This window comes from Mustelus asterias, chromosome 25 (genome assembly GCF_964213995.1).
Source record: "Mustelus asterias chromosome 25, sMusAst1.hap1.1, whole genome shotgun sequence".
NCBI classification, from domain to species: domain Eukaryota; kingdom Metazoa; phylum Chordata; class Chondrichthyes; order Carcharhiniformes; family Triakidae; genus Mustelus; species Mustelus asterias.
In genome coordinates, this window is record NC_135825.1 from 15,410,148 (window position 1) to 15,430,810 (window position 20,663).

Here is a 20,663-nt window from a genome sequence, read left to right on the forward strand (position 1 = left end):
CTCCGAAAGCTAGTGGCTTTCGCTACCAAATAAACCTGTTGGACTTTAACCTGGTGTTGTGAGACTTCTTACTGTGTTTACCCCAGTCCAACGCCAGCATCTCCACATCATCACTTCCAAAGAGCTAGTAGAGGGACGATGGGCTGAAGGGCCTCCTTCTGGGATGGATGAATCTATAACTGGCAAAGAGGCAACAGGTAAGGTTTGGCTGTGGGTCGACCAGGTGAGATGATGGGCAGCAGGAAGGTGTAATTTGCATGAAATTGACTATGCTAATGAGTGGAACGCTGCGTGTGACAGTGAAATGGTTACATGCCGCGCAGGCGCACTGGGCGGCTGTGGGGGACACGTGGCCGGCAGTGTGGCTGTTTAATTCTATCCGGATTTAGGGGGGGGAGGTTTAATTTAATGTAAAGGTCGCTGATTGAGTTTCAGTGGGAAATGCCGAAGGTTAAAGCGGCTAAAGGTGGCCCGGAGCCCCGGGGCCTGGCCTTGGCCGATCAGATCCTGCAGGGAGCCGCCGTCAAACCCACCAGCCGCACCAAGCAGCGGGGCCGGGGGCAGGAGGCCGAGGATGAGTACGTGGATGAGAAACTGTCCCGCAAGATCCTGGAGCAGGCCAGGCTTCAGCAGGAAGAGCTGGAGGCAGAGCATGGAGTCTGGAAGAGGAAAGGAGGCAAGAGAGCCCAAACCACGGTCCTGGGTAAGGTCTGAAATAAACATACTGGGAAAATGCAACAGGTCTGGCAGCATCTGTGCAGAGAGAAACAGTTAATATATCCATTCCATATCTGACTCTTTAGAAGTAGGTCTGACTGCAGCAGACCCCCAGAAGGGAGAGGATGAGTGCAAGAGATACATATTGGTGTTCAATCTGCATCACCACACACCCTGTCAAAGTAGTTCTGAAATTAGTTTCGTTTCATCAGAACAAAATAAAGGTTTTAAATTTAGAGGAGGCTAGATAAGCACATGAGTGGGAAAGAAATAGGAAATGCCTCAGTGCCTTCGATTCTGGCCTTGGGTGACTGCGGAGTTTGCACATTCTCCCCATGTCTGCATGGGTTTCCTCCAGGTGCTCTGGTTTTCTCCCACACTCCAAAGATGTGCAGGTTAGTGGTAAGTGTAGAGGCGGGTTACAGAAATAAGAAAGGGAGTTCAGCCGAGGTAAGATGCTCTTTTGGAGAGTTGGTGTGAACTCAGTGGACTGAATGATTTGATTTATTATTGTCACATGTATTAACATACAGTGAAAAGTATTGTTTCTTGCGTGCTATACAGACAAAACATACAGTTCATAGAGAAGGAAACGAGAGAGTGCAGAATGTAGTGTTACAGTCATAGCTAAGGTGTAGAGAAAGATCAACTTAATGTAAGGTAAGTCCATTCAAAAGTCTGACAGCAGCAGGGAAGAAGCTGTTCTTGAGTCGGTTGGTACGTGACCTCAGACTTTTGTATCTTTTTCCTGAAGGAAGAAGGTGGAAGAGAGAATGTCCGGGGTACGTGGGAGTCCTTAATTATGCTGGCTGCTTTGCCGAGGCAGCGGGAAGTGTCGACAGAGTCAGTGCATGGGAGGCTGGTTTCCTTCTGCACTGTAGGGATTCAATGGATTCCAAGTTGTTAGAGTGAGATGAAGTAAGGTGAGAAGAAAGTTGTGTGGAGCGTAAACACTAGCACCGACCATTTGTGCTGAATGGCCTGGCTGTAGCTCCTGCGTAAGGGTGTTGGGTGTTCAACCATAGAATTTCTACAGTGCAGAAAGAGGCCATTTGGCCTATCAAGTCTACACTGACTCTCCAAAAGAATGTCTCATCCAGACTCTCCCCTCTGCTGTATCCCTGTAACCCTGCGCATTTTACCATGGCCAAGACATCTTCGGACTGTAGGAGGAAACCGGAGCTTCCGGAAGAATCCCACGCAGACACTGGGAGAATGGATTCAAGGCCGGAATTGAACGCGGACCCCTGGCATTGTGAGGCAGCAGGGCTAACCACTGTGCCCCAGTTCACTGGAAACAGTATCCTGTTTCTTTATAGAAGCTGACAGAACACCATCTATTTACAATTTCTGCTTGCTGTCCTGATTGCCTGACCACAGCTGACAAATATAAACCACACTTTGCGGTTTCATATAATCATGCAACACCGAAGGTGACCATTAGTCCTAATGAGTCTGCACTGGCTCTTTCAAAGAGCTATCCAGTTAGTCCTGCTCCCTCACTCTTTCTCCTGTATGACTGGCTAAATGTTTATGCAATTCCCTTTTGAAGGATATTATTGAATCTGTGTCCTTGCCCTATTGGGCAGTGCATTCCAAATCTTAATCACTCGTTGAGAAAAACAAAAGTTCTTCCTCATGTTGCCTTGGGTCCTTTTGTCCATCACCTTAAATCTGGTCCCACTGGTTACTGACTCGTCAACCTTTGGGAAACATTTCTGTTTCTGCACTCCTACTCTTCTTCACCTTTAAACAAATCTCCTTCTCATCTTCTCTGCTCTGATGAGAGGGATCTGCATTCAATTCTGGCCTTGGATCCATACTCCCCGTGTCTGCGTGGGATTCCTCCGGGTGCTCCGGTTTCCTCCTACAGTCCGAAGATGTGCAGATTAGATGGATTGGCCATGGTAAAATGTGCGGGGTTACAGGGATACAGCAGAGGGGAAAGTCTGGGTGAGATGTTCTTTTAGAGAGTCAGTGCAGACTTGATGGGCCAAATGGCCTCTTTCTCCAGCCTACTCATGTAGCTAATTCCTCATCCCTGCAGTCATTCCAGTAAATCTACCCTCTCTAAAGACTTCCATGTCCCTCCCAAAATGTGGTGCCCGGAACGCAAACACAACCCTCCAGCAGAAGCGGTCTTCATTTCTGGAAAAGGATTCCAAGTCGTTGTACTTTGTAAAAGAAGAGGCTGCTTTACTTTGTCAATGCTGAAACATTGGGACTTTTTGGACCAGTTTTAAGTCAACAAACACTTTGATCTGTCAGAATATTTTAAATGATTCTCTGGTATTAGTAATATCAGAAAACTGTAGAAATGGGTAGTTGGTCAGCCAGAAACCAAATGAGTGTAGGGTGGGAAAATTTTGGATGGAGACTATCATGTGATTTTTTTTTTGTTCGCTGTAGTTTGTTCGGATATCCTGTCAATGCTTTGGGACTTTTATTTATTTGTAAAATGTGGGCACCACTGGCTAGGCCAGCATTTCTTGCCCCTCCTTAATTGCCCTTGAGAAGGTGGTGGTGAGCTGCCGCCTTTAACCACTGCAGCCCCTGATGTGTCGGTACATCCACAATGCTGTTTAGAGAGGGAGTTCTCGGATTTTGACCCAGCAACAGTGAAGGAATGGCGATGTAGTTCCAAGTCGGGATGGTGAGTGAAGCGGAGGGGAACTTGCAGTTGATGGTGTTCCCACCAAGGAGGGAGCTAGGACTGTTCTCTCTGGAGCGGAGGAGGCTGAGGGGAGACTTAATAGAGGTTTATAAAATGATGAAGGGGATAGATAGAGTGAACGTTCAAAGACTATTTCCTCGGGTGGATGGAGCTATTACAAGGGAGCATAACTATAGGGTTCGTGGTGGGAGATACAGGAAGGATATCAGAGGTAGGTTCTTTACGCAGAGAGTGGTTGGGGTGTGGAATGGACTGCCTGCAGTGATAGTGGAGTCAGACACTTTAGGAACATTTAAGCGGTTATTGGATAGGCACATGGAGCACACCAGGATGATAGGGAGTGGGATAGCTTGATCTTGGTTTCAGATAAAGCTCGGCACAACATCGTGGGCCGAAGGGCCTGTTCTGTGCTGTACTGTTCTATGCTCTATGTTCTACCAATCATTTTCCTCTTTATTTTCACGGAGGAATTTGCAAAGCATTGCATTTTAAATTCTGGGGCTTTAAAGCAAAATATATTCACGTGTCTTTTTAAAGTACTAAGCCAAAGGTTGATTAAATGTTAATAAGTGACATTGGTTCCACAAAGTGTTGAAAACAAGAACTCTGTTATCTTCCCTTTAAATTGACAAACATCTTGACCATTGTGTTGGAATGTCTCTAGTCCTAGATAGTTTTATAACACAGAAAGAGGCCCTTCGGCCCTTTGTGTTTGCACCAGCCATTAAGCATCTATCTATTCTAATCCCATTTTCCAGCACTTGTCCGTAGCCTTGTTTACTATGGCATTACAAGTGCTCATCTAAATGTTTCTTAAATGTAGTAAGAGTTCCCACCTCTGTCAACTTTCCAGGCAGAGAGTTCCAGATTCCCACCATCCTCTGGGTGGAAAAGATTTTCCTTAGACCACCTGCCTCTTACCTTAAATCTGTGCCCCTTGGTTATTGACCCTTCTGGCTACCTCTTTGGCTATTGAGCCCTCTGATGTCCCTCATAATTTTGCACACTTCAGTCCCTCTCAGCCTTCTCTGCTCTAAGGAAATCAACCCCAGCCTCTATTTATAGCTGAAACGCTCCAGTCCAGGCAACATCCTGTTGAATCTCTTCTGCACCTCTCTAGTGCAATCATATCCTTCCTAAGGTGTGATCCGACGTGACCTATAGTATAGATTCTGCTCTCCAGCTGTGATCTCAAAATGTGGACCAAAAATGGAGGTGCAGACATAACAGTTACTATCGCATGTTTTCATGTGGCTGAAAGGTGACCAGGACTGGGAGATGAATATCCAGGGGTATCAGGCGTTTAGGAAGAATAGACAGGAAGGAAAAGGTGGTGGGGTCGCGCTATTAATAAGAGATAATATCAGGGTAGTACTGAGGGATGACATAGGCTCTGAGGAACAAAACGTGGAATCATTATGGGTAGAGATGAGGAATAGTAGAGGGAGAAAGACACTAGTAGGTGTGGTATATAGGCCCCCAAATAATAATGTTGAGGTAGGGAGGGCTATAAACAAGCAGATAAGGGATGCGTGTAAAAACGGAACGGCAATAATCATGGGGGACTTCAACATGCACATTGACTGGCAGACTCAAGTCGGTAAGGGTGGAATGGAGGAAGAGTTCTTAGAATGCTGTCGGGATAGTTTCCTTGAACAGCATGTTACGGAACCGACGAGGGAACGAGCTATTTTGGATCTGGTATTGTGTAACGAGGTAGGTAGAATTAAGGATCTTATTGTGAAGGACCCTCTTGGGTCTAGTGACCACAATATGGTCGAATTTCTGATTCAGATGGAAGAGGAGAAAATTTGGTCCCAAACCAGTGTCCTCTGTTTGAACAGAGGGAAATATGATAGGATGAGGGATGAATTGGCTAAGGTAGACTGGGAGAGCAGGCTGGCAGGTAGGATAGCTGAGGAACAGTGGAGGATTTTTAAGGAGATCCTTTTCAGTTCTCAGCAAAAATATATTCCAGCAAAAAACAAGGATTGTAAGAAAAGGGAGAACCAGCCGTGGATAACGAAGGAAATAAAGGAGAGTATTAAAATAAAAACAGCTGCGTACAGAGTGGCCAAAAATAGTGGAGAAACAAGTGATTGGGAAAAATTTAAGAAACAACAAAGAGAGACTAAGAAAGCGATAAAGAAAGGAAGGATAGACTATGAAGCTAGGCTAGCAATTAATATAAAAAATGATAGTAAAAGTTTTTATAAATATATAAAAAGGAATAGAGTGGCTAGAGTGAATGTTGGACCCTTGGAGGACGAGAGGGGGGAGTTAATAGTGGGAAATGAGGATATGGCTGAGTCTTTAAATAAGTTTTTTGTGTCGGTCTTCACGGTGGAGGACACAAATAGTTTGCCAAATATTAACGATAGAGGGTTGGCAGCAGGAGAAATACTTAATACAATTAATGTTACCAGAGAGGCAGTGCTGGGTAGACTAATGGGACTGAAGGTGGATAAGTCCCCGGGTCCGGATGGAATGCATCCCAGGGTATTGAAAGAAATGTCAGAGGTAATAGTGGATGCGTTAGTGATTATTTATCAAAACTCGTTGCATTCTGGAGTAGTGCCGGTTGATTGGAAAACGGCTAATGTTACGCCGCTGTTTAAAAAAGGAAGGAGACAAAAGGCGGGTAACTATAGGCCGGTCAGCTTAACGTCTGTAGTAGGGAAAATGCTGGAATCCATTATTAAAGAGGAGATAGCAGGGCATCTGGATAGAAATGGTTCGATCAATCAGACGCAGCATGGATTCATGAGGGGAAAGTCGTGCTTGACGAACATGTTGGATTTTTATGAAGATGTGACTAGGGCGGTTGATGGAGGAGAACCGGTGGATGCGGTGTTTTTGGATTTCCAAAAGGCGTTTGATAAGGTGCCCCATAAAAGGCTACTGAAGAAGATTAGGGCACACGGAGTTGGGGGTAGTGTGTTAAAGTGGATTGGGGACTGGCTATCCGACAGGAAGCAAAGAGTCGGAATAAATGGGTGTTTTTCCGGTTGGAGGAAGGTAACTAGTGGCGTGCCGCAGGGATCGGTACTCGGGCCGCAACTATTTACCATTTATATAGATGATCTGGAGGAGGGGACGGAGTGTAGGGTAACGAAGTTTGCAGACGACACAAAGATAAGTGGAAAAGTGAATCGTGTGGAGGACGGAGAAGATCTGCAGAGAGATTTGGACAGGCTGAGTGAGTGGGCGAGGATATGGCAAATGGAGTATAACGTTGAGAAATGCGAGGTTATACACTTTGGAGGAAATAATAACAAATGGGATTACTATCTCAATGGAAACAAATTAAAACATGCTACCGTGCAAAGGGACCTGGGGGTCCTTGTGCATGAGACGCAAAAGCCCAGTCTGCAGGTACAACAGGTGATCAAGAAGGCAAATGGGATGTTGGCCTATATTGCGAAGGGGATAGAATATAAAAGCAGGGATGTCTTGATGCACCTGTACAGGGCATTGGTGAGGCCGCAGCTGGAATACTGTGTGCAGTATTGGTCCCCTTATATGAGGAGGGATATATTGGCATTGGAGGGAGTGCAGAGAAGGTTCACCAGGTTGATACCGGAGATGAGGGGTTTGGATTATGAGGAGAGGCTGAGGAGATTGGGTTTGTACTCGTTGGAGTTTAGAAGGATGAGGGGGGATCTTATGGAGACTTATAAGATAATGCGGGGGCTGGATAGGGTGGAGGCGGAGAGATTCTTTCCACTTAGTAAGGAAGTTAAAACTAGAGGACACAGCCTCAAAATAAAGGGGGGTCGGTTTAAGACAGAGTTGAGGAGGAACTTCTTCTCCCAGAGGGTGGTGAATCTCTGGAATTCTCTGCCCACTGAGGTGGTGGAGGCTACCTCGCTGAATATGTTTAAAGCGCGGATGGATGGATTCCTGATCGGTAAGGGAATTAAGGGTTATGGGGATCAGGCGGGTAAGTGGTACTGATCCACGTCAGATCAGCCATGATCTTATTGAATGGCGGGGCAGGCTCGAGGGGCTAGATGGCCTACTCCTGCTCCTATTTCTTATGTTCTTATGTTCTTATGCATATCATTAGGGTAGAACAAGAAAGTAGTTAGATGTTGATTTTTAATTCAGGCAAGATGTGGGGGAATGCAGTATGTTCATTGCTTGATACTTCTTGATGATGAGATGATTGTATTCTGTTCTCAATCGTGAATGTAGTCCAATCCATCATGCAAACCAGCCTCCCATCCATTGACTCTGTCTGCACTTCCCGCTGCCTCGGCAAAACAGCCAGCATAATTAAGGACGCCACGCACCCCGGACATTCTCTCTTCCACCTTTTTCGGTCAGGAACAAGATACAAAAGTCTGAGGTCACGTATCAACCGACTCAAGAACAGCTTCTTCCCTGCTGCTGTCAGACTTTTGAATGGACCTACCTCGCATTAAGTTGATCTTTCTCTACACCCTAGCTATGACTGTAACACTACATTCTGCACTCTCTCCTTTCCTTCTCTATGAATGGTATGCTTTGTCTGTATAGCGCGCAAGAAACAATACTTTTCACTATGTTAATACATGTGACAATAATAAATCAATGTTCATCTTGCTGTCTATGAAATCAAGTAGCTTGACAACGTATATCTAGTCTCATCTGACTGAGTGTCATCTTGGTCAGACTTTGAAATTGCCTGAGGTACACGAGTGTGCACATGAAGAAGCAGTTTTTTTTCCCATGCCTAGTTGCCCTTGGAGGGCAGTTGAGAGTCAACCACATTGCTGTGGCTCTGGAGTCACATGTAGGCCAGACCAGGTAAGGACAGCAGATTTCCTTCCCTAAAGGACAGTAGTGAAACAGATGGGTTTTCTGACAATAGTTTAATGGTCATCAGCAAATTCCTAATTCCACATATTATTGAATTCAAATTCCACCATCTACCGTGGCAGGATTTGAACCCGGGTCTCCAGAACATTAGCTGAGTTTCTGCATTAATAGTCTAACAATAATATCACTAGGCCATCACCTCCCCCTTTGCAACTAGTAAAGTGTTAAGTATTGTTTAGATATATCAATGCTAGTAACGTTTATCAATGTTTGTAAGGCTTATTAAGTTAAGGCCAAAATAAAATAAAGTTAACATAAGCAAATCAAAGTAAAATTCTTGCTTAAGGAGATGAAAGGTTATCGGGGGTAGGGTAGGAATGTGGGGTTGAGGTTACTATCAGATCAGCCATGATCTTATTGAATGGCGGAGCAGGCTCGAGGGGCTGAGTGGCCTACTTCTGTTCCTAATTTGTACGTAGGTAGCAACGCCCACTTGCCATATTTAAGAGGTTATCACGACAAAAGACATGTTGCGTTGAAAAGGCTCAGCAACACCATATTAAATATGGCAAATTGACATCTTGGCTGCTGACATTTCCCGCTGTCTTATCAACTTTCCAACTTTATACTTCGAAGTAAATAATCCACGGACACCAACAGAAGTTTGGGTCAAAGGAGCAATGAAAGAGGTCGCTGGCTGACCTCTTGCTAAAGGTCAGAGGAAGCAAACCAAGGCGGTGAAAATAAAAAGTGATTGGATGAATACTTGAAGACTTTGTCCCCACCCCAGGGTGCTTCTGGTTATTGATGCGTTTTGATTTTGTAGGCACGAGTTCAAAAGGTCAAGGATTTGACTCCGATTCGGATGATGAATGGCCTACGCTGGACAGAGCTGCAGCAATCGCAAAGGGAGATTATTGTGAGGAAGTCGTCATGAACCCCGAGGATGAAAAGGCAATCGACACGTTCATGAGCAAAAATCCACCACTAAGGTAATGTTTCAAAGCTGGATCCTCCCCTTTAGCAGTGAGATGGGCAGAGAGATTACTGTGGATGGCCTCTGGTGTCTGTCGAGTGAGAAGTTTAACAACACCAGGTTAAAGTCCAACAGGTTTATTTGGTAGCAAAAGCCACACAAGCTTTCGGAGCTCCAAGCCCTTCTTCAGGTGAGTGGGAATTCTGTTCACAAACGGCATATAAAGACACAAACTCAATTTACATGAATAATGGTTGGAATGCGAATACTTACAACTAATCAAGTCTTTAAGAAACAAAACAACGTGAGTGGAGAGAGCATCAAGACAGGCTAAAAAGATGTGTATTGTCTCCAGACAAGACAGCCAGTGAGACTCTGCAGGTCCAGGCAACTGTGGGGATTACAAATAGTGTGACATGAACCCAATATCCCGGTTGAGGCCATCCTCGTGTGTGCGGAACTTGGCTATCAGTTTCTGCTCAGCGACTCTGCGCCGTCGTGTGTCGCGAAGTTTGTGTCTTTATATTGAGTTTGTGTCTTTATATGCCCTGTTTGTGAACAGAATTCCCACTCAACCTGAAGAAGGGGCTTGGAGCTCCGAAAGCTTGTGTGGCTTTTGCTACCAAATAAACCTGTTGGACTTTAACCTGGTGTTGTTAAACTTCTTACTGTGTTTACCCCAGTCCAACGCCGGCATCTCCGCAGTATAGAGTGACCAGTGCCTCTATGATGGTCAGAAAGAAGTGTCAAGAGTTTTAAGGGATGGGAAATCACTACCCCTAACCATAGGAGCGATGTGTTTTTAAAAAATTAATTCTTGACATGTGGGCATCGCTGGTTGGGCCAATATTTATTGCCCATCCCTAATTGCCCTTGCTTGTTCGGCCATTTCAGGGGGCATTTAAGAGTGAACCACATCTGGAGTTGCACGTAGGCCAGACCAAATGCGGACAGTGGATTTCCTTCCCTAAAGGACGTTAGTGAACCAAATGGGTTTTTACGGCAATTGTCTCATTGGTCATTGAGAGACTTTTTAATTCCAGATTTTTATTTTATTTTTGAATTCTGTTTCACCATCTGCCATGGTGGGATTCGAACCTGGGCCCCCATTACCCTGGGTCTTCTGGATTACTAGTCCAGTGACAATACCAGTATGCCGCTGGTAGTGCACACGAGGTGGTAAGATTTACATGTTTTGAGTACACTTCACTCTTAGAGGAGGCTGGCAGAGAATGGTGAAAAAATTGTGGGCAGATTAGTATACTTGACCAATTCCATCATCTCCTCCACTACTCCCATTCCCATACCATTGGCTTTCCATCCATTGCCTCCATCCACAAATCTTGTCTTTCGGATGCAAGTCAGACAGTGATAATCAGCAGGATGTTTATCTGTGGGAGGGTGTGGCATATTCTGAGTATCACAGCTGAGCGTTTCCAGCTGGAATTGCTGTGTAATGATCGGGAGCAGCTGCTAGCAGATCTGTTTCTTTACTTTTTGGATTTGCTCAGCCCACCTGCTCTCCCCAAAATACTGAAGCTAAATGAAATGGGTGGCACAGTGGTTAGCACTGCTGCCTCCCAGCTCCAGGGACTCGGGTTCGATTCCCAGCTTGGGTCACTGTCTGCGTGGAGTTTACACATTTCCCCTGTGTCTGCGTGGGTTTCCTCCGGGTGCTCTGGTTTCCTCCCACAGCCCAAAGATGTGCGGGTTAGGTTGATTGGCCATGCTAAATTGCCCCTTAGTGTCCTGGGATTTGTCGGTTAGAGGGATTAGCGGGGTAAATATGGGGATAGGGCTTCGGTGGGATTGTTGTCGGTGCAGACTCGATGGGCTGAATGGCCTCTTCTGCACTGTAGGGATTTTATGGAAATACACCACTGCAGTCTTTGCAAAACTCAGCAGAGAGCGGGGTTGAATTTGGGGTTTTTTGTTCTTGTGTGGCTCGGCATTGCATTGGGAGATGAATTTATCCATAGAGTTGTTTTGAGTGAGGGTTAGTTAATCTTAATTGCATTACTATGAGAAGCATAGAAACAGGAATAGGCCATTCAGCCCTTTGAGCCTTCTCTGCCATTCATTTTGATCATCGCTGATCATATTCAATATCCTGATTTTTTTCCCCCTTTGTCACAAGTCGGCTTACATTAATGAAGCTACTGTGAAAATCCCCTAGTTGCCATTGTGGGAGGAAACTGGAGCACCTGGGGGAAACCCACACGCAGACATGGGGAGAATGTGCAGACTCCACGCAGACAGTCACCCTAGCCAGGAATCGAACTTGGGTCCCTGGTGATGTGAGGCAGCAGTGCTAACCGCTGTGTCACCGTAGTTGGATATAAATCTATTTTTGCTGTACGTGTGCAATGGTCAGTTAACTTCCTTTGTTTTGCTCTAAAGACGCACTCTTGCTGACATCATTATGGAGAAGATCACGGAAAAGCAGACTGAAGTGGAGACAGTGATGTCTGAATTCTCTGGCCGACCTATGCCTCAGCTTGACCCCAGAGTCCTGGACGTGTATAAGGGAGTCCGTGAGGTAAGGAGTTCTGCTATGTTCATGGTACATTCAATTTTATTGACCAAGGCAACAGCGTTAGCAATGGGAGTGTTGTACCTGCATTCTGATGTTGGGTGCTCTTTGTAATAATTTACTATATCCAGTTTTGCCAGTAGAGGGAGTGTTGTGTTGGAGAGTGAGTGAGACAAGTGGATGGTGCTTCATACTTCTTAACAAATGATTATATAGGAAGTGTAATATGATGTTGAGGCCAGCACAGCTAGCACATTTTGTACCTCCTGTTGTCCTCAGGGAAAACTCCTCAAAGAACCCCACTGGATGATGGCTTCCTATCTCAAAAGAAAGCCTACACACTTGTCTGAAACCCTACATTCCCTACTGGAACACACTCCATTCGCTACAAACACCCGCTATGGTGCATCTTCTGGTGTGTCACTAACAGCACCCTGCTAACTGACCTGAGTGGTGAAGTCCTAGTTTTCAACCTCCCACAGAAAAGCCAGGCATTCCTCGATCGCTTGAGGATGGGCCAGGGAAGATGTGACCCCTTGCTCCCCAAGTGAGATATGAGGAACAGTTCAAATTGTGACGGTGGCCATCTAAGTTATATTATCGCCCGCACACTGAACTTCTGCCCTGAAGATCCATTCCTAATGGCAGCACAACCATTCGCACTGCTTCAACTGAAGCAATTGCATGAGTTGCTAACCTCAAGCTATAGCTGCTTTCCCAGCTATACGCATTAAAGAATCCATGGGATATACAGCATCAAAACGGGCGATGCTGGTGTTTATTCTTTACTCGAGCCTCCTCCCATCTTTTCTCATCTAAATCTACAATTGTAATCATCTATTCCCTTCATCCTTATGCTTTTCCATATTCCCCTTAAGCACACCTATGCTATTCACTTCAATCACTCCCTGTGGTTATGGTTATGTGAGGTAGGAAAGTGGCGTTAAGGCCACAGTCAGATCAGCCAGAATCCTATTGAGTGATGGATCAGACTCGAGGGGCCGAATGGCCTACATCTCTTTTGATCTGTGTTGGTGAGTTCCACCCTTTTTGGGTGAAAAAGTTTTTCCTGAATTCTCTTTTGGATTTCTTTGTGACTATCTTATATTGATGGCTTCAAGTTATGCACTTTCCCTCACCAGAGAACGTTCTCACTGTGTCCACGCTACCAAAACGTTTCAGAATTTTTAACCGGGTTCGAATCCTGTCATGGCACATGGTGGAATTTGAAGTCAATAAAAAAAAAAATCTGGAATTAGGAATCTGCTGATGACCATGAAACCATTGTCAGAAAAAAAAAATCTGTTTCACTAATGCCCTTTAGGGAAGGAAATCTGCCATCCTTACCTGACCTGGTCTACATGTGACTCCAGAGCCACAACACTTCTAATATCATCTTTATTAGTGAATGAAAAAATGTGGTGGTGCTAATTGAATGATTTAATGAATAACCACATACGCATTTGTAGAGTACATTTGTTGACATCTTTAATATGAAGCACGTTTATTATTTCTATTAAATTTAAGATTATTTGCTTGACACTCTCTCAGAGGCGTGCACCTCCTAATGTAAAGCATTGCATGTGATTTGCTAGGGTTATCTCTGGATATCTCTGAGATAGATTGAGGTTTCTTCCCTTTGATGGTATAAGTACATATACCGTCCCCACAACCTAGCGTGAGGAGCTTAGGCTAAATTCTATCTCTGGGGCTATAGTGCAATATCTGAGTGGTATCTACACTACTGCATTCCGATTATAGTCTTAACTCGGGCCTTGTGCAGAATTACACTCTGTGCTCTTTTCATCCAACACCTCGGATACAAAACAAGTGAAACCCGTTCAATTCCATTTGCATCATCTACTGAATTAAACTGGCACCAGCAATGATTTGCCATGTCATGAGCGCCCTGCATGAAGACAGTTCCTTGTCCCATTGTCCGCTGATGCTCCATCCATCCTGAGCCTATTTATTGGCAGCTTTTGTCAGTGGTGGTATGGATGGTATGTAACTCAGGTCCCACCACTTTATCTGAAGTTTTAATATTTAAGATCCAATTTTAGACTTGAGATTCTTTCCCCCGGTTGTGATTTCCAAAAGGTTTCACTTCAGGTTTCTCGGCTACATTTTCCACATATCCCACATTTTCCACTTAACCTATCGATGTCTTCTTGCAGTCTTTAGCAGTGGAATCATTGTTTGCCATTTTCACCAGCTAAAAGTTGGTTCCATTGGGAAATTGTTGTATTTGATATTTCCTCAATTCCATAATTATTGTACGTCATAATTAAATGGTTCCTTGTGGAACACCTTTCGCAAAACATTTCCAGTCCAATGTGTTGAAAGCAAACTTTGAGTTAATTGCTTAAAGGGCCATTGTGCTGAGGTTAAGATGTTAGATATATAAATGTGTTTTTAAGCATAATCTGATTTTAAAAATTTATTAAGTAAGTTATTATCCCCACCTCCATGTTTATCTCATGCATCGATATCAGGTGAGCAGAGTGAACTGCTATCATTCTACAACTGAGTTGACCATCTGTACAGATACTTAAGTTGATGGCCACTTTCTCTTCCTTTTGCCTTCCCCTGCCCTTTATTTCTCTGGGCAAGTGCTTCTCTTGGTGCTGGGGAACGTCTGTACCATGACGCAATTTCGGAGACAAAACTTGGCATGCAGTGAGCAGTCGTGTGAGCAAACTTATAACTATCAATTTCTGTGTTCAGTTTATTGGAACACAGCCCCATTCTTTTTCATTGTGTGTCGGCCTGTCTCTGTGTGTGTGTGCGTGCGTGCGTGCGTGATTTGTTAAAGTAAGCCTGTTGTTCACATTTTAAAGTAGGAATGAAATTAGAGTGTCATACTGTATTGAATGAGTAGGAGGTTGAGGGAGTGACCTTATAGAGGTTTATAAAATCATGAGAGGCGTAGATAAGGTGAATAGCCAAGGTCTTTTCCTTTCTTTTTGGGATTCTGGCATATCCAATTTTTTTTTGTTGTTTTTTTTTTGCCGTAATCTTTACTATTTATGCCTTTTTCTAAAAAAAAACAGAAGTGTCGACTTAAACTGCTCTCCCTGGGTAGGGGAGTCCAAAACTAGAGAGCTTCGGTTTAAGGTGAGAGGGGAAACTTTTCACTGAGGATGATGCGAGTATGGAATGAGCTGCCAGAGGAGGTGGTAGAGGCGGGTACAATTAACATTTAAAAGACATTTGGACAGGTATGTGGATGGGAAAGGTTTAGAGGGATTTGGGCCAAACGCAGGCAAATGGGGCTGGTTCAGTTTAGGAAACTTGGTTGGCATGGACAAGTTGGGCCAAAGGGCCTGTTTCCGTGCTGTATATCTCTAATGACTCTATGAACGCAGCAGTGGCTGTGCCCGCTAAATCTTGCATCTTGCTTTCAAATAGGTATTGTGCAAGTACAGGAGTGGGAAACTTCCCAAAGCCTTTAAGATTATCCCAGCATTGTCAAACTGGGAGCAGATCCTGTACATCACTGAACCGGAGACCTGGACAGCAGCAGCCATGTACCAGGCAACAAGGTAAGGGACCAGTACTTGTGTAGCCCTTTGAAACCAAAGTGCCTCTTCTGTTGTTGTTTTTTCTGCTCAGTTTTGGAAAGTACTTTAAATTGTTGGTAGTTCAACCTTCATGCTTTGTTAGGAGAGGTTTATAAAAGTATTGTACTCATTTTTAAGTTCAAGTAACTTGTGCTCAACCCACAAAGCTCTTTGATTAGATTTAACCCTTTTACTGCTGAAGGAATCATAGAATCTCTACAGTGCAGAAGGAGGCCATTCAGCCCATCAAGTCTGTCTTCATCTCCAGAGGGTATTGCTTCAGCGCAATATCACCAACTTTGATTTTCTTTAAAATACTGGAGCAATCTTGATGTCTGTATCACTTGTTCACCCAGGATCTTCTCTGCCAATCTGAAGGCTAGGATGGCACAGAGGTTCTATAACTTGGTGCTTTTGCCCCGAGTGAGAGACGATATTACAGAATACAAGCGCCTGAACTTTCACCTTTACGCAGCCTTAAAGAAAGCACTCTTCAAACCTGGTGCCTGGTTTAAAGGTAAGATGGATTTCCTTTGTTAAAGAGAATTGAGAACAAATGTAGGGATGTCTACGCTTCTGTTTTAACACCCCTATAACTTTTATTACCTATTTGACCTACTATTGTAACAACAGGAATATTATAACTGGAAGTTTTTGTCTTCTGGTTGGCGGAGTACAGCTAATGTGTCGTTTTGTAGAACCCTTTCAAGGACAGCAGATACGTACCCAGATCAGTATCGTTGTTCTTGGGCCTCCAGTATGATGGAACTGGGCATAGGAAGGAGTGACGATTCTTATTGTCACACAGGTGTAGCACTAAATTGTAGATTGTCTCTCTGTACTTGGGTTCTGACTGGAGCCCATTTTGAACTGTGGAATTTGTGGATGAGGTGTCGCTGATGATCCCAGTCCAGTCACTGGTGCTGACAACGAAAAGCAATGGATATTGAAAAAAAGCTACAAGTTTATTTATTAGCGACACATATAGGCTAACATTAACACTGCAATGAAGTTACTCTGAAAATCCCCTAGTCTCCATACTCTTGATACCTGTTCGTGTACACTGAGGGAGAATTTAGCATGGTCAATGCACATCTTTTGGATTGTGGGAGGAACCCACGCCGACACAGGGAGAACGTGTAGACTCCGCACAGAGTGTGAACCAAGCTGGGAATTGAACCTGGGTCCATGGCGCTGTGAGGCAGCAGTGCTAACCACCGTGCCACCCCTATTTCCCTGCTCATGCGCTGAAGGTACAGCTCTTGCTTTGGTGCCCTTTGTCATCTCGTCCAAGTGACCATTTTTTCAGGTGAGCTAGGACAATGAGTGTTGGCAGACTATTTGTGGGGGACACCCCACTTTAATTCTTTCCATTAAGAGGACTAGGCATTTACATAAATGCACCCCACTCTGGAGCATTGGTATGAATATGGTGAATGCAGTTCTTATGGTCCTTTCTATTCTATGTGGTCAGTAACAAGAAAAATTACAGCACTAATAAGGGCAAGTACCAAGTCTAATGCTGGCTAGTTTCTATGTTTGTATAAGGTGGGGAAACAGGCATTGGATGATCAGCCATGATCATAGTGAATGGCGGAGCAGGCTTGAAGGGCCAAATGGCCTACTCCTGCTTCTAGTTTCTGTGTTCGTGCTGGGATCTCTTAAGACTTGGAAAGGATGTCTCTGGATATTTCTCTTTGGTAGTCCTTGTCTGCTCTGGACACATCATCAGATCAGTTGATCCTTGGCTCAGTAAGTGGGTTTCTAATGTGAGGGGGTAGATGGTGTGGGTACTGGACATCTGAAATAAAAACAGAAGATGCTGGAAATGCTTAGCAGGTCTGGCAACTACTGGAGAGTGAGCAACAGAGTTAACATGGCATGTTGGTGATCTTTTGTTAGAATGAGGAAAGGTCATTGGCCTGGTGTAATTCCATCTCTTTTCAGTAAATTTCTAACTTTTTCCTCTACAAGCATGAGACAGCGTTTTTAAAAAAAAAACCTTCCTTGCGAGAATAGATGCTTAATTGTAATTTGTTTAAATTAACATTTTTTTCCCCCTCATTTCCCCAGGGATTCTGCTTCCTTTGTGTGAATCTGGCACATGCACGCTTAGAGAAGCTATCATTATTGGTAGTATTCTGACAAAGTGCTCCATCCCTGTTCTACACACCAGGTAATTGTTAGTTTGTATGTGGTGCTTTATAAGTGGAGGGAGGAGGGAAGAGAAATTGCACCTCAAACTGTTTATTTGGTAATCCATGTGTGAAACACATTTTATGGGCATTTGCTTCTGTTAAAGGTGTTATTTAAATATAGGTTGTAAGTCTTTTTAACGACATTTTTATGACGCTATCATTTGCACTTCTGGTCACCCCTCCTAACATCTCCTCCTTGATGACACCTCTGCGAAGCTCTGAAGAAGAGTCATAGGCTGGAATTTTACTGGCACGCCCGCCCTGATTCTGGGGGTGGGTGAGGCTCGGAGAACAGCATTCTCCATTGGCCACGGGCGGACGTGCTGGTAAAATTTCGCCCATAGAGTCATACATCATGGAAACGGGCTCTTCGGCCCAACTGGTCCATGCTGAAGAGCCTGTTTCCATGACGTATGCTCTCCCAGCTCGTCCCAATTGCCCACGTTTGGTCCATATCCCTCTAATCCTTTCCCCGTCCATGTACTTATCCAATTGCTTTTTAAATGTTGCTATTGTACCTGCCTCACCCACTTTCTCTGGCAGCTTATTCCATACACGCACCACCCTCTGTGTGAAGAAGTTGCCCCTCGGGTCCCTTTTAAATTTTTCCCCTTTCACCTTAAACCTATGCCCTCTAGTTTTCAATTCCCCTTTCCCTGGGAAAAGGACTGTGTATACATCCATTTTATCTATGCCCCATATGATTCGATACACCTCAATAAGGTCACATCTCATTGTCCTACATGGCAAGGAATAATGTCCTAGCTTGGCCACCCTCTCCCTGGAACTCGTGCCCACTAGTCTTGGCAACACCACACAGACTCAAAATGTGAATTGTGTTTATATCTCGACAGACGCTGCCAGACCTGCTGAGTTTTGCCAGCATTTTCTGCTTTTAATTTCAGATTTCCAGCATCAGTGGTCATTTGTTTTTATGTCTGTGTGTGGGAGGCGATGGCCTAGTGGTATTATCGCTAGATTATTAATCCAGAAACTCAGCTAATGTTCTGGGGACCTGGGTTCGAATCCCGCCACGGCAAATGGTGGAATTTAAATTCAAGAAAAAATATCTGGAATTAAGAATCTACCGATGCCCATGAAACCTTTGTCAGAAAAACCCATCACTAATGCCCTTTAGGGAAGGACATCTGCTGTCCTTACCTAGTCTGGCCTACATGTGACTCCAGAGTCACAGTAATGTGGTTGACTCTCAGCTGCCCTCCCAGACAAGGGATGGGCAATAAATGCTGGCCAGCCAGCGACACCCATGTCCCACAAATGAATAAAAAAAAGAACATTGTTGAGAGCTGTTAAGAACCGCCCTTTTCACATGAGTTGCTGCTACCCTTTGTGACGACAGCAGTTTTTCCCCTCTCTTGTTTCTTCCCCACTTAATTATGTTTTAAAATAAGTTAGCAATCAATAGTTTCCGCTCCTGAATGATATTTTTGCAGAGGGAGCAAAGGCAATTAATGGAGTACAAGTTGTACCTTGGTTCTGGTACTTTCTAAGTTAATTAAAAAACATAGAAACATAGAAACCCTACAGTGCAGAAGGAGGCCATTCGGCCCATCGAGTCTGCACCGACCACAATCCCACCCAGGCCCTACCCCCACATATATTTTACCCGCTAATCCCTCTAACCTACGCATCCCAGGACTCTAAGGGACAATTTTTTTTTTAACCTGGCCAATCAACCTAACCCTAAACAACCTAAACAATCATAACAAGCCTCATTGGTGGACTCAGATGGTTTTGATGGTGCAGCCATGCATATGTTTGATAATCTGCCCTTTTTTTCTGATATCAGTATCTCTTTTTACCGCAATCTGCACGGTGGTTAGCACTGCTGCCTCACAGCGCCAAGGACTCGGGTTCAATTCCGGCTTTGGTCACTGTCTGTGTGGAGTTTGCACGTTCTCCCCGTGTCTGCGAGGTTTTCCTTCGGGTGCTTCGGTTTCCTCCCATAGTCTGAAAGACGTGCTGGTTAGGTGCATTGGCCGTGCTAAATTCCCCCTCCGTGTACCCAAACAGGCACTGGGAGTGTGGCGGCTAGGGGATTTTCATAGTAACTTCATTGCAGCGTGAATGTTAGCCTACTTGTGACTAATAAATAAACCGTTAAACTTTTAAACCAATCCATCTTCTGTTAACAGTGCTGCAATGCTGAAGGTTGCAGAGATGGAATATAACGGAGCAAACAGCATCTTTCTTCGACTGATGATCGACAAGAAATACGCGCTTCCCTTCCGAGTTGTCGACGCGTTGGTGTTTCACTTCCTGCGGTTCAGGACTGATAAGCGAAACTTGCCCGTCCTGTGGCACCAGTGTCTGCTCACCTTTGCTCAGCGCTACAAGGAGGATCTGTCCTCGGAACAGAAAGAGTCGCTGATGGAACTGCTGAGGGTCCACTGCCATTCGCAGATCTCCCCCGAGACCAGGCGTGAGCTGGTCAACTCCAAGTCGCGGGATGTAGAAGTGGGAATGACAGTGGAGTGACTTTGTGTCTCAGTTCCTACCGATCTCGTGCAGTTTTTGTGTGAATAAATACCTTGATGTGAAGTGAGGGTGTGTTTGACCCGACCAGCTTTTATTTTCTGTTTCAATAACAAAACTCCCACTAGGAAGTGGGGGGCGATTAAATATTTATCTGCTGCACATTTTTATGAAAAATTATTTATTTTTATACCCCATGTTTTTCTTCTAAAGAAAGAGAATGGTGCTGCTGTCGTCATGTTTGGTTTTATGATGCTCTTGTGAGGTGGTGTTGGGTGTTTTAGGAGCTATATTTACTTTGTTGTTTAGAAGCATTCTAATACTCGATTCCATGTATGAAATGGCTGTCGTATGAGGAGCAGTTGAATAGCTTGGGTTTGTACTCGCTGGAGTTCAGAAGAATAAGGGGGGGGTGGGATCTGATCGGGGTATATTAAATGCTAAGATAAATTTTTTAAGTGGATGTTGAAAAGGTGTTCCCCCTTGTGGGACAAGTCTAGTAAGAAGTCTCACAACACCAGGTTAAAGTCCAACAGGTTTATTTGGTAGCAAATACCATAAGCTTTCGTCAGATGGAGTGGTCTCTGTTCTCAAACAGGGCACAGACACAGAAATCAAATTACAGAATACTGATTAGAATGCAAGTCTATTAGAATGCAAGGACAAGTCTAGAACAGGGATCTCCAAACTACGGCCCACGGGC

The 20,663-nt window shown here is 44.5% G+C and overlaps 1 protein-coding gene across 1 annotated transcript; it reads left to right on the forward strand.

Moving 5' to 3' along the window:
• The first annotated feature begins 295 nt into the window (after positions 1–295).
• On the forward strand, positions 296–20,122 carry bysl (bystin-like). The gene is made up of 7 exons (XM_078242178.1): positions 296–703; positions 9,021–9,186; positions 11,571–11,709; positions 15,115–15,248; positions 15,623–15,783; positions 17,340–17,442; positions 19,621–20,122. Exons 1-7 carry the CDS (start codon positions 442–444, stop codon positions 19,961–19,963), a joined length of 1,308 nt encoding a protein of 435 aa, XP_078098304.1. The 5' UTR covers positions 296–441; the 3' UTR covers positions 19,964–20,122.
• The last annotated feature ends 541 nt before the right edge of the window (positions 20,123–20,663 follow it).

Bases quoted from the DNA above. Each gene is read 5' to 3' on its own strand.
- bysl (XM_078242178.1), top strand. From the start codon at position 442: ATGCCGAAGGTTAAAGCGGCTAAAGGTGGCCCGGAGCCCCGGGGCCTG. The intron at 9,187-11,570 runs GTAATGTTTCAA...TTTGCTCTAAAG, and splicing joins AGCAAAAATCCACCACTAAG to ACGCACTCTTGCTGACATCA. The intron at 17,443-19,620 runs GTAATTGTTAGT...TTCTGTTAACAG, and splicing joins ATCCCTGTTCTACACACCAG to TGCTGCAATGCTGAAGGTTG.